The 13,562-nt window shown below is 48.6% G+C and overlaps 1 protein-coding gene across 1 annotated transcript in view; it reads left to right on the forward strand.

Moving 5' to 3' along the window:
* LOC115165255 (uncharacterized methyltransferase YdaC) overlaps window positions 1–2,029 on the forward strand; it is an 18,588-nt gene extending 16,559 nt beyond the window's left edge. Inside the window, exons 2-4 of the mRNA XM_029718257.1 lie at window positions 6–77; window positions 606–786; window positions 1,690–2,029. Of these exons, the coding sequence (XP_029574117.1) occupies window positions 6–77; window positions 606–786; window positions 1,690–1,886 (450 nt within the window). The 3' untranslated portion in view covers window positions 1,887–2,029. The remainder of the gene's footprint in view (window positions 1–5; window positions 78–605; window positions 787–1,689) is intronic.
* The last annotated feature ends 11,533 nt before the right edge of the window (window positions 2,030–13,562 follow it).

The raw sequence follows: 13,562 nt of genomic DNA on the forward strand, positions 1-13,562 counted from the left end.
TGGAGGCTGCAGCCACACTGCTGACAGAACCTACTGGGAGACTCATAGGAGTGGACTACTCACAATACATGCACCAGGTGAGAGAGTAAATTAGTGAGTAGAGGGGTGGTAATTTAGTGACTCAACTACAACTCTGCTTTCCTCACCTCCCCCCTCCTCCCCTCCCCCCTCCTCTCCCCCCTCTCTCCTCACCACCATCCTCCTCACCTACCCCCTCTCCTCACCTACCCCCTCCCCACCATCCTCCTCCCCTCCCCTCTCCACCTACCCCCTCTTCTCTCCTCCCCACCTAACTCATCTCCCTCCTCTCCTCCCCTCCCCTCCACCCCCCTCTCCTCTCCTCCCCCCCTCTCCTCTCCTCCCCTCCACCCCCTCTCTCCTCCCCTCCACCCCCCTCTCTCCTCCACCCCCCTCTCCTCCCCTCCACCCCCCTCTCCTCCACCCCCTCTCTCCTCCCCTCCACCCCCCTCTCTCCTCCACCCCCCTCTCCTCTCCTCCCCTCCACCCCCCTCTCCTCCACCCCCTCTCCTCCCCTCCACCCCCCTCTCCTCCACCCCCTCTCCTCCCCTCCACCCCCCTCTCCTCTCCTCCCCTCTCCCCTCTAGATGGCAGGTGATCTTCTGAAGGAGTTGGTGTCCAGTGGGAAGGTGTCTCTGTATCAGTGTGATGTGGCAGCCATGCCTCTAGCAGACAATATGGTAGACAAGGTGTTCCACTGTAATTGCTACTACTTCTGGCCAGACCTGAGGAAGGGAGCTGCAGAGATACACAGAGTCATGAAACCAGGTGAGGGGTCTGGGGACTGGGGACGGTGGGTGTGGGGACTGGGAGGGTTGGCGTGGGGACTGGGGAGGGTTGGTGTGGGTGTGGGGACTGGGGAGGGTTGGTGTGGGGACTGGGGAGGGTTGGTGTGGGTGTGGGGACTGGGGAGGGTTGGTGTGGGGACTGGGGAGGGTTGGTGTGGGGACTGGGGAGGGTTGGTGTGGGTCTGGGGACTGGGAAGGGTTGGTGTGGGTGTGGGGACTGGGGAGGGTTGGTCTGGGGACTGGGGAGGGTTGGCGTGGGGACTGGGGAGGGTTGGCGTGGGGACTGGGGAGGGTTGGTGTGGGTGTGGGGACTGGGGAGGGTTGGTCTGGGGACTGGGGAGGGTTGGTGTGGGGACTGGGGAGGGTTGGCGTGGAGACTGGGGAGGGTTGGCGTGGGGACTGGGGAGGGTTGGTGTGGTTGTGGGGACTGGGGAGGGTTGGCGTGGGGACTGGGAAGGGTTGGCGTGGGGACTGGGAAGGGTTGGTGTGGTTGTGGGGACTGGGGAGGGTTGTTGTGGGGACGTTTGGACTGGGGACGGTGGGTGTGGGGACTGGGGACGGTTGGTGTGGTTGTGGGGACTAGGGAATGTTGGTGTGGGGACTGGGGAGGGTTGGTGTAGGGACTGGGGAGGGTTGGTCTGGGGACTGGGGAGGGTTGGTCTGGGGACTGGGGAGGGTTGGTCTGGGGACTGGGGACGATTGGCTTGAGGACCAGGAAGGGGTGGTGTGGGCACGGTTGGCGTGGGGACCGGGGACGGTTGGCGTGGGGACTGGGGACGGTTGGCGTGACAGGACCACTCTGAATGTCTCTACTGTATTTCTCTACTGTAGGAGGTTTGATGGTGACCACTCTGAATGTCTCTACTGTATTTCTCTACTGTAGGAGGTTTGATGGTGACCACTCTGAGACTGAGCAGAGTGATCAGCTTTGCGTCCAGGCGGGAGTTCCCTGGAGAGAACTGGCAACCCGAGGCCTACATGGCAGCTCTGAGAGCCTCTGGGTTTAACCAGGTCACAATGGAGGATCTACAACACAGACACATCACCTACCAGGCCATATACGCTACTGCTGATAAGTGATGAACACACACGTTTCATCACCATCATCATGCCTATTAGGGCAGCAATAAGATATAGGCCAGTCTCTTTCCAGACTGGCTCAGTAGGGCAGGGGGGTGTGGTGAAGATATAGGCCAGTCTCTCTCTCCAGACTGGCTCAGTAGGGCAGGGGGGTGTGGTGAAGATATAGGCCAGTCTCTCTCCAGACTGGCTCAGCAGGGCAGGGGGGGGTGAAGATATAGGCCAGTCTCTCTCTCCAGACTGGCTCAGTAGGGCAGGGAGGTGTCTGGTGAAGATATAGGCCAGTCTCTCTCCAGACTGGCTCAGCAGGGCAGGAGGGTGTGTGGTGAAGATATAGGCCAGTCTCTCTCCAGACTGGCTCAGCAGGGCAGGAGGGTGTGGTGAAGATATATAGGCCAGTCTCTCTCCAGACTGGCTCAGCAGGGCAGGGGGGGGGGTGAAGATATAGGCCAGTCTCTCTCTCCAGACTGGCTCAGTAGGGCAGGGAGGTGTCTGGTGAAGATATAGGCCAGTCTCTCTCCAGACTGGCTCAGTAGGGCAGGGGGGTGTGTGGTGAAGATATAGGCCAGTCTCTCTCCAGACTGGTTCAGTAGGGCAGGGGGGGGGTGAAGATATAGGCCAGTCTCTCTCCAGACTGGCTCAGTAGGGCAGGGGGGGTGTGGTGAAGATATAGGCCAGTCTCTCTCTCCAGACTGGTTCAGTAGGGCAGGGGGTGTGGTGAAGATATAGGCCAGTCTCTCTCCAGACTGGCTCAGTAGGGCAGGGGGGTTTGTGGTGAAGATATAGGCCAGTCTCTCTCTCCAGACTGGCTCAGTATGCCAGGGGGGTGTGGTGAAGATATAGGCCAGTCTCTCTCCAGACTGGCTCAGTATGGCAGGGGGGTGTGTGGTGAAGATATAGGCCAGTCTCTCTCCAGACTGGCTCAGCAGGGCAGGGGGGTGTGGTGAAGATATAGGCCAGTCTCTCTCTCCAGACTGGCTCAGTAGGGCAGGGGGGTGTGTGGTGAAGATATAGGCCAGTCTCTCTCCAGACTGGCTCAGCAGGGCAGGGGGTGTGGTGAAGATATAGGCCAGTCTCTCTCTCCAGACTGGCTCAGTAGGGCAGGGGGGTGTGTGGTGAAGATATAGGCCAGTCTCTCTCCAGACTGGCTCAGTAGGGCAGGGGGGTGTGGTGAAGATATAGGCCAGTCTCTCTCCAGACTGGCTCAGTAGGGCAGGGGGGGTGGTGAAGATATAGGCCAGTCTCTCTCTCCAGACTGGCTCAGTAGGGCAGGGGGGTGTGGTGAAGATATAGGCCAGTCTCTCTCTCCAGACTGGCTCAGTAGGGCAGGGGGGTGTGGTGAAGATATAGGCCAGTCTCTCTCCAGACTGGCTCAGCAGGGCAGGGGGGTGTGGTGAAGATATAGGCCAGTCTCTCTCCAGACTGGCTCAGTAGGGCAGGGGGGTGTGTGGTGAAGATATAGGCCAGTCTCTCTCCAGACTGGCTCAGCAGGGCAGGGGGGTGTGGTGAAGATATAGGCCAGTCTCTCTCCAGACTGGCTCAGTAGGGCAAGGGGGTGTGTGGTGAAGATATAGGCCAGTCTCTCTCCAGACTGGCTCAGCAGGGCAGGGGGGTGTGGTGAAGATATAGGCCAGTCTCTCTCCAGACTGGCTCAGTAGGGCAGGGGGGTGTGTGGTGAAGATATAGGCCAGTCTCTCTCCAGACTGGCTCAGCAGGGCAGGGGTGTGTGGTGAAGATATAGGCCAGTCTCTCTCCAGACTGGCTCAGCTGTGTCCTGTTAATTCTAGTACATTCATTGGTTCTTTATTTGAATTGTTTTCCCTGAGAATTAAAAAAATAAAAATAATAATTTCCCCATTACTTGTCACCAGTAGTAAATGTACCTTTAATCCCTGCCATTTGTATACATTTCAGTTTATGCATGTATTAATTAGTATGTTACAGTTCTCAGAGTGGAAACCTTGTTTGCAGCGTTCACAACCTGCTACACTTGTGAGAAACATGTTTTTGATTCACTTCAAAAAAATAAAGAGTTACGCACTCCACTTAGCCGTCTTCGGGGTAATGTCTTCAGGGTAATGTCTTCAGGGTAATGTCTTTAATGTCTTCAGGGTAATGTCTTCAGGGTAATGTCTTTAATGTCTTCGGGGTAATGTCTTCGGGGTAATGTCTTCAGGGTAATGTCTTCAGGGTAATGTCTTTAATGTCTTCAGGGTAATGTCTTCAGGGTAATGTCTTTAATGTCTTCGGGGTAATGTCTTCGGGGTAATGTCTTCGGGGTAACGTCCTCAGGGTAATGTCCTCAGGGTAATGTCTTTAATGTCTTCGGGGTAACGTCCTCAGGGTAACGTCCTCAGGGTAACGTCCTCAGGGTAACGTCCTCAGGGTAACGTCATGAATACTTGAACCAGGTTATGTAGACACACAGTGAAATTAGTTTAACCAATGACAATAGTGAAGGTTTGTGTCATAATTATTAAGTTAATTAGAACGAATTGAGTGAAAATGCTACAGTAGTTTATGGCATATTACATATGAGGCTATTATCATATGCAAATAATTGAATGTTGTACATAATATATGCCTCAATGTACATTCTTTAATAATATTTCAAATATTCAATTGTTTCATTTTTATTACATTGAATAATTTGGTTCAACCTTAATACATAACAAGCATAATCAACAGGGGGAATAGACTAGGTGGGTTCAACCTTAATGCATCATAATCAACAGGGGGAATAGACTGGTTCAACCTTAATGCATCATAATCAACAGGGGGAATAGACTAGGTTGTGATCTGTGGAGGGAGCTGAAGGTTCGAGTTGCCAAACATCAGCCTCGAAACCTTAATGACTTGGAGAAGATCTGCAAAGAGGAGTGGGACAAAATCCCTCCTGAGTTGTGTGCAAACCTGGTGGCCAACTACAAGAAACGTGTGACCTCTGTGATTGCCAACAAGGGTTTTGCCACCAAGTACTAAGTCATGTTTTGCAGAGGGGTCAAATACTTATTTCCCTCATTAAAATGCAAAAAATTGTATAACATTTTTGACATGCGTTTTTCTGGATTTTTTTGTTGTTATTCTGTCTCTCACTGTTCAAATAAACCTACCATTAAAATTATAGACTGATCATTTCTTTGTAAGTGGGCAAACGTACAAAATCAGCAGGGGATCAAATACTTTTTTCCCCCACTGTACATATATATTTTTTTTAAATGTTATGTTCAAATACCTCTCCTGTGGAGTAGGGGACAAGCACCATACACCCATCTTTCTGGAACGTTTCACATAAGTTTCTCTAATGGTCGTACATTTGGCAGGAGGTTAGGAAGTGCAGCTCAGTTTCCACCTCATTTTGTGGTCAGTGTTGCACATAGCCTGTCTTCTCTTGAGAGCCAGGTCTGCCTACGGAGGCCTTTCTCAATAGCAAGGCTACGCTCACTGAGTCTGTACATAGTCAAAGCTTTCCTTAAGTTTGGGTCAGTCACAGTGGTCAGGTATTCTGCCACTGTGTACTCTCTGTTTGGGGCCAAATAGTATTCTAGTTTGCTCTGTTTTTTGTTAATTCTTTCCAATGTGTCAAGTAATTATCTTTTTGTTTTCTCATGATTTGGTTGGGTCTAATTGTGTTGCTGTCCTGGGGCTCTGTGGGCTCTGTGGGCTCTGTGTTTGTGAACAGAGCCCCAGGACCAGCTTGCTTAGGGGACTCTTCTCCAGGTTCATCTCTCTGTAGGTGATGGCTTTGTTATGGAAGGTTTGGGAATCGCTTCCTTTTAGGTGGTTGTAGAATTGAATGGCTCTTTTCTGGATTTTGATAATTAGTGGGTTTCGGCCTAATTCTGGTCTGCATGCATTATTCTGTGTTTTACGTTGTACACAGAGGATATTTTTGTATAATTCTGCATGCAGAGTCTCAATTTGGTGTTTGTCCCATTTTGTGAATTCTTGGTTGGTGAGCGGACCCCAGACCTCACAACCATAAAGGGAAAAGGGTTCTATTACTGATTCAATTATTTTTAGCCAATTTAGCTAATTAGGATGTTGAATTATGTTCCTTTTTATGGATTCCCAGATCTTTTACATCTTTGTGGAAGTTACCTGTGGCGCTGATGTTTAGGCCGAGGTATGTATAGTTTGTGTGCTCTAGGGCGACAGTGTCTAGATGGAATTTGTATTTGTGGTCCTGGCAACTGGACCTTTTTTGGAACACCATTATTTTTGGCGTACTGAGATTTACTGACAGGGCCCAGGTCTGACAGGGCCCAGGTCTGACAGGGCCCAGGTCTGACAGAATATGTGCAGAAGATCTAGGTGCTGCTGTAGGCCCTCCTTGGTTGGGGACAGAGGCACCAGATCATCAGCAAACAGTAGACATTTGACTTCAGATTATAGTAGGGTGAGGCCGGGTGCTGCAGACTGTTCTAGTGCCTGTCAGGCCAAATAATGTCACCCGGCCAAAAAGTGTCACAATGGGGTTCGATAAACTATTAGCATCCGTTGCTATGTCAACGGTGTGATGACCTAATGATTAGAATTTTGGAGATCGTTACGGACTAAATTATGTTATTTTTATCATCATCATCGCTATGCAAACGATGTTGATTTCCCGCGACAAATTTAGCTGTTTAAACAAGTTTTGTTTAGCTAATAAAATGAAAACAACGTTCTACTTTTGGGTACCTTATTGCAACATTACAACATGAAATCCATGGCAAAGAAAATGTGTTATCTGCTTGATACATACTGGGAGAAAATTTGACGGATTAGTGCAGTGTTATTAATGGGAGATATGTACTTTTCAATACTTTTGGAAGGTATAGCCTCACCTCAAGCTGGTCCCCATCCGACACAGAGCACAGAGAATCAGACTGATCCGAACTCACTGGTTCTGGTGGATGGGATACCTCCTGGGGGGCTCGGACAGTCCATGGTCCTAAAGTCATTTGGAGAGAGGTAGAGAAGTAAATAACTACCATTTCTTGTTTTCTCAAACCAAAGCTTAATATACTTTGTCTATTGGGCTTCACTGAAGTGTAGGGCGTCAGGGATTTCAGTGGTCGACCGTTCAACTGCTCCACCTGGAGAAGATTGTTGGCTTCCACCGAGGTAACCCTAGGAAGACAAAGAGAGAAAAATATCAGTGTTAGGGAAACTAAAACTAGCTTCAGGTTATTTTGTGTACAAATGCAAATAGTTCTTATCTGAGATATTTTTATAGTCACTTTAACAGATGGTGACCTCAGCTAGGAGTGAAAGAGCAGTGAGGTTTCCCAGGTCTCGCCTTCCTTTCGACCTTCTTCCGAAACCAAGTAATTTGCACAGATGTCGTAGCTCTCCTTCTGTTTCTCCTGCACCTTGTCCATGTTCAGTCTCACATCATTTTTACCTGGTCAAAAAGCTCCACGTCCTTCTCAGCCTGAAGGTGGTCCTGGAAGAGGTTCTGATCTGGTTGGACAACTTCCACCTCATCAGGTGGGGTTTCAGTGATCTGTAACGGCCGTTGCAGGGAGTAGACCAAGGTGCAGCGTGGTTAGTGCTCGTCATGAATTTATTTGCTCTGCACACTGAAACCAACAGCCAAACAGCTCTGTCAGGTAAGATATACAAAACAGAAATTAACCACCCACAAAACCCAAAGGAAAACAGGCTACCTAAGTATGGCTCCCAATCAGCGACAACGATGTACAGCTGTCCCTGATTGAGAGCCATACCCGGCTAAAACAAAGAAATACAAAACATAGAAAAAAGGACATAGAATGCCCACCCTAGTCACACCCTGGCCTAACCAAAATAGAGAACAAAAACCTTTCTATGGCCAGGGCGTGACATGATCTGAAAGTCTGGTTCATCCTTGGGAGCAATTTCCAAACGACTGAAGGTACCACGTTCATCTGTACAAACAATAGTACGCAAGTATAAACACCATGGGACCACGCAGCCGTCATACCGCTCAGGAAGGAGACGCGTTCTGTCTCCTAGAGATGAACGTACTTTGGTGTGAAAAGTGCAAATCAATCCCAGAACAACAGCAAAGGATCTTGTGAAGATGCTGGAGGAAACAGGTACAAAAATATCTATATCTACAGTAAAACTGTGCTAGCCATTGCCTCAGTGCTAGCCTCTCTACACTGGCTTCCTGTTAAGGCAAGGTTTTACTGCTAACCTACAAAGCATTAGATGGGCTTGCTCCTACCTTTCTCTCTGATTTGGTCCTGCCATACATACCTTCACGTACGCTATGGTCACAAGACGCAGGCCTCCTTATTGTCCGTAGAATTTCTAAGCAAACAGCTGGAGGCAAGGCTTTCTCCTATAGAGCTCCATTTTTATGGAATGGTCTGCCTACCCATGTGAGAGACGCAGACTCAGTCTCAACCTTTAAGTCTTTATTGAAGACTCATCTCTTCAGTAGGTTCTATGGTTGATTGTAGTCTGGCCCAGGAGTGTGAAGGTGAACGGAAAGGCTGGAGCAACGAACCGCCCTTGCTGTCTCTGCCTGGCCGGTTCCCCTCTTTCCACTGGGATTCTCTGCCTCTAACCCTATTACAGGGGCTGAGTCACTGGCTTACTGGTGCTCTTCCATGCCGTCCCTGGAGGGGGGGGGTGCGTCACTTGAGTGGGTTGAGTCACTGACGTGAATTTCCTGTCTGGGTGACTATATACAGGGTCAGTAGCTATATACAGGGTCAGTAGCTATATACAGGGTCAGTTACAGGGTCAGTAGCTATATACAGGGTCAGTAGCTCTATACAGGGACAGTTCCAGGGTCAGTAGCTATATACAGGGTCAGTAGCTATATACAGGGACAGTTCCAGGGTCAGTATCTATATACAGGGTCAGTAGCTATATACAGGGTCAGTAGCTATGTACAGGGTCAGTAGCTATATTCAGGGTCAGTAGATATATTCAGGGTCAGTAGCTATATACAGGGTCAGTAGCTATATACAGGGTCAGTAGCTATATACAGGGTCAGTAGCTATATACAGGGTCAGTATCTATACACAGGGTCAGTAGCTATATACAGGGTCAGTAGCTATATACAGGGTCAGTATCTATATACAGGGTCAGTTCCAGGGTCAGTAGCTATATACAGGGTCAGTAGCTATATACAGGGTCAGTAGCTATATACAGGGTCAGTAGCTCTATACAGGGACAGTAGCCATATACAGGGTCAGTAGCTATATACAGGGTCAGTAGCTATATACAGGGTCAGTAGCTATATACAGGGTCAGTAGCTATATACAGGGTCAGTAGCTATATACAGGGTCAGTAGCTATGTACAGGGTCAGTAGCTATGTACAGGGTCAGTAGCTATATTCAGGGTCAGTAGCTATATACAGGGTCAGTAGCCATATACAGGGTCAGTAGCTATGTACAGGGTCAGTAGCTATATACAGGGACAGTAGCCATATACAGGGTCAGTTCCAGGGACAGTAGCTATATACAGGGTCAGTAGCTATATACAGGGTCAGTAGCTATATACAGGGTCAGTTCCAGGGTCAGTAGCTATATACAGGGTCAGTAGCTATATACAGGGTCAGTAGCTATATACAGGGTCAGTAGCTATATCCAGGGTCAGTAGCTCTATACAGGGTCAGTAGCTATATACAGGGTCAGTTCCAAGGTCAGTAGCTATATACAGGGACAGTTCCAGGGTCAGTAGCCATATACAGGGTCAGTAGCCATATGTAGCCATATACAGGGTCAGTAGCCATATACAGGGTCAGTAGCCATATACAGGGTCAGTAGCCATATACAGGGTCAGTAGCCATATACAGGGTCAGTAGCTATATACAGGGTCAGTAGCTATATACAGGGTCAGTATCTATATACAGGGACAGTTCCAGGGTCAGTAGCTATATACAGGGACAGTAGCTATATACAGGGTCAGTAGCTATATACAGGGTCAGTAGCTATATACAGGGTCAGTAGCTATATACAGGGTCAGTAGCTATATACAGGGACAGTAGCTATATGCAGGGACAGTAGCTATATGCAGGGACAGTAGCTATATGCAGGGACAGTAGCTATATGCAGGGACAGTAGCTATATACAGGGACAGTAGCTATATACAGGGACAGTAGCTATATACAGGGTCAGTAGCTATATACAGGGACAGTAGCTATATACAGGGTCAGTAGCTATATACAGGGTCAGTTCCAGGGTCAGTAGCTATATACAGGGTCAGTAGCTATATACAGGGACAGTTCCAGGGTCAGTAGCTATATACAGGGTCAGTAGCTATATACAGGGTCAGTTCCAGGGTCAGTAGCTATATACAGGGTCAGTAGCTATATACAGGGACAGTTCCAGGGTCAGTAGCTATATACAGGGTCAGTTCCAGGGTCAGTAGCTATATACAGGGTCAGTAGCTATATACAGGGTCAGTAGCCATATACAGGGTCAGTAGCTATATACAGGGTTAGTTCCAGGGTCAGTAGCTATATACAGGGTCAGTAGCTATATACAGGGTTAGTTCCAGGGTCAGTAGCTATATACAGGGTCAGTAGCTATATACAGGGTCAGTAGCTATATACAGGGTCAGTAGCTATATACAGGGTCAGTAGCTCTATACAGGGTCAGTAGCTATATACAGGGTCAGTAGCTATATACAGGGTCAGTAGCTATATACAGGGTTAGTTCCAGGGTCAGTAGCTATATACAGGGTCAGTAGCTATTTACAGGGTCAGTAGCTATATACAGGGACAGTAGCTATATACAGGGTCAGTAGCTACATACAGGGTCAGTAGCTATATACAGGGTCAGTAGCTATATACAGGGTCAGTAGTTATATACAGGGTCGGTAGCTATATACAGGGTCAGTAGCTATATACAGCGACAGTAGCTATATACAGGGTCAGTAGCTATATACAGGGTCAGTAGCTATATACAGGGTCAGTAGCTATATACAGGGTCAGTAGCTATATACAGGGACGGTAGCTATATATAGGGTCGGTAGCTATATACAGGGTCAGTAGCTATATACAGGGTCAGTTCCAGGGTCAGTAGCTATATACAGGGACAGTTCCAGGGTCAGTAGCTCTATACAGGGTCAGTAGCTCTATACAGGGTCAGTAGCTATATACAGGGTCAGTAGCTATATACAGGGTCAGTAGCTATATACAGGGTCAGTAGCTATATACAGGGTCAGTAGCTATATACAGGGTCAGTAGCTATATACAGGGTCAGTTCCAGGGTCAGTAGCTATATACAGGGTCAGTAGTAATATACAGGGTCAGTAGCTATATACAGGGTCAGTAGCTATATACAGGGTCAGTTCCAGGGTCAGTAGCTATATACAGGGTCAGTAGCTATATACAGGGTCAGTAGTTATATACAGGGTCAGTAGCTATATACAGGGTCAGTTCCAGGGTCAGTAGCTATATACAGGGTCAGTAGCTATATACAGGGTCAGTAGCTATATACAGGGTCAGTCGCTATATACAGGGACGGTAGCTATATACAGGGACGGTAGCTATATACAGGGACGGTAGCTATATACAGGGACGGTAGCTATATACAGGGACGGTAGCTATATACAGGGACGGTAGCTATATACAGGGTCGGTAGCTATATACAGGGTCAGTAGCCATATACAGGGTCAGTAGCTATATACAGGGTCAGTAGCTATATACAGGGTCAGTAGCTATATACAGGGTCAGTAGCCATATACAGGGTCAGTAGCCATATACAGGGTCAGTAGCCATATACAGGGTCAGTAGCCATATACAGGGTCAGTAGCCATATACAGGGTCAGTAGCCATATACAGGGTCAGTAGCCATATACAGGGTCAGTAGCCATATACAGGGTCAGTAGCTATATACAGGGTCAGTAGCTATATACAGGGACAGTTCCAGTGTCAGTAGCTATATACAGGGTCAGTAGCTATATACAGGTACAGTTCCAGGGTCAGTAGCTATATACAGGGACAGTTCCAGGGTCAGTAGCTATATACAGGGTCAGTAGCTATATACAGGGTCAGTAGCTATATACAGGGTCAGTAGCTATATACAGGGTCAGTTGCTATGATGCAACCAGTCAGGATGCTCTCGATGGTGCAGCTGTAAAACCTTTTGAGGATCTCAGGACCCATGCCAAATCTTTTCAGTCTCCTTAGGGGTTAGGTTTTGTCGTTCCCTCTTCACGACTGTCTTGGTGTGCTTGGACCATGTTAGTTTGTTGTTGATGTTGTCACCAAGGAACTTGAAACTCTCAACCTGCTCCACTACAGCCCCGATGAGAATGGGGGCGTGCTCGGTCCTCCTTTTCCTGTAGTCCACAATCATCTCCTTTGTCTTGATCACGTTGAGGGAGAGGTTGTTGTCCTCGCACCACACGGCCAGGTCTCTGACCTCCTCCCTATAGGCTGTCTCGTCGTTGTCGGTGATCAGGCCTACCACTGTTGTGTCATCGGCAAACTTAATGATGGTGTTGGAGTCGTGCCTGGCTATGCAGTCATGAGTGAACAGGGAGTACAGGAGGGGACTGAGCACGCACCCCTGTGGGGATCCTGTGTTGAGGATCAGCGTGGAGGATGTGTTGTTACCTACCCTCACCACCTGGGGGTGGCCCGTCAGGAAGTCCAGGATCTAGTTGCAGAGGGAGGTGTTTAGTCCCAGGATCCTTAGCTTAGTGATGAGCTTTGATTGCACTATGGTGTTGAACGCTGAGCTGTAGTCAATGAACAGCATTCTCACATAGGTGTTCCTTTTGTCCAGGTGGGAAAGGGCAGTGTGGCGCACAATAGAGATTGTATCATCTGTGGATCTGTTGGGGCGGTATGCAAATTGGGGTGGGTCTAGGGTTTCTGGGATAATGGTGTTGTTGTGAGCCATGACCAGCCTTTCAAAGCACTTCATGGCTACAGACGTGAGTGCTACAGGTCATTAGTCATTTAGGCAGGTTACCTTAGTGTTCTTGGGCACAGGCACTATGGTGGTCTGCTTGAAACATGTTGGTATTACAGACTCAATCAGGGACATGTTGAAAATGTCAGTGAAGACACTTGCCACCTGGTCAGCGCATGCTCGCAGTACACGTCCTGGTAATCCGTCTGGCCCTGCGGACTTGTGAATGTTGACCTGTTTAACGGTCTCACATCGGCTGCGGAGAGCGTGATCACACAGTCGTCCGGAACAGCTGATGCTGATATAAACAGGGCTGAAAAGTGACTTGTAGCAGGAATATATAACTACTTATGGTAATAAACTAATTGTAAAGCTAATCAATAATCAATCAACAGCAGCATTATGGAGTAATGCATCTAGTCAATAATCCATAATCATTTGGAGTAGGTGTGTGTGGATGTAAATGAGTGTGACTAACAGTGACAGTGAAGGTGTGTGTGTGTGTGTGTGTGTCTGAGTGGGTAGAGACCTGTGGATGGGTGTAGAGTCAGTGTGGATAGTCTGTGGGAGAGGGAGAGTAGTAGTTGTTAGTTATTTAGTCTAATGGCCTGGGGATAGAAGCTGTTTAGGAGTCTGTTGGTCTGAGCGTTGAGGGACCTGCCGGACAGAAGCTTGGAGAACTTGGACATTTTCCCAGACACCACCTGGCAGTTACGTCCTGGATGACTAGGAGCTCAACCCCAGTGATGCGCTGGGCCGTCTGCACCATCCTCTGTTGGCGTCTTCCAGTCGAGGGCGTTACGGTTGCCATATCACCAGTGAGGA

The sequence above is a fragment of the Salmo trutta genome, chromosome 28 (assembly GCF_901001165.1).
Source record: "Salmo trutta chromosome 28, fSalTru1.1, whole genome shotgun sequence".
Lineage (NCBI taxonomy): Eukaryota > Metazoa > Chordata > Actinopteri > Salmoniformes > Salmonidae > Salmo > Salmo trutta.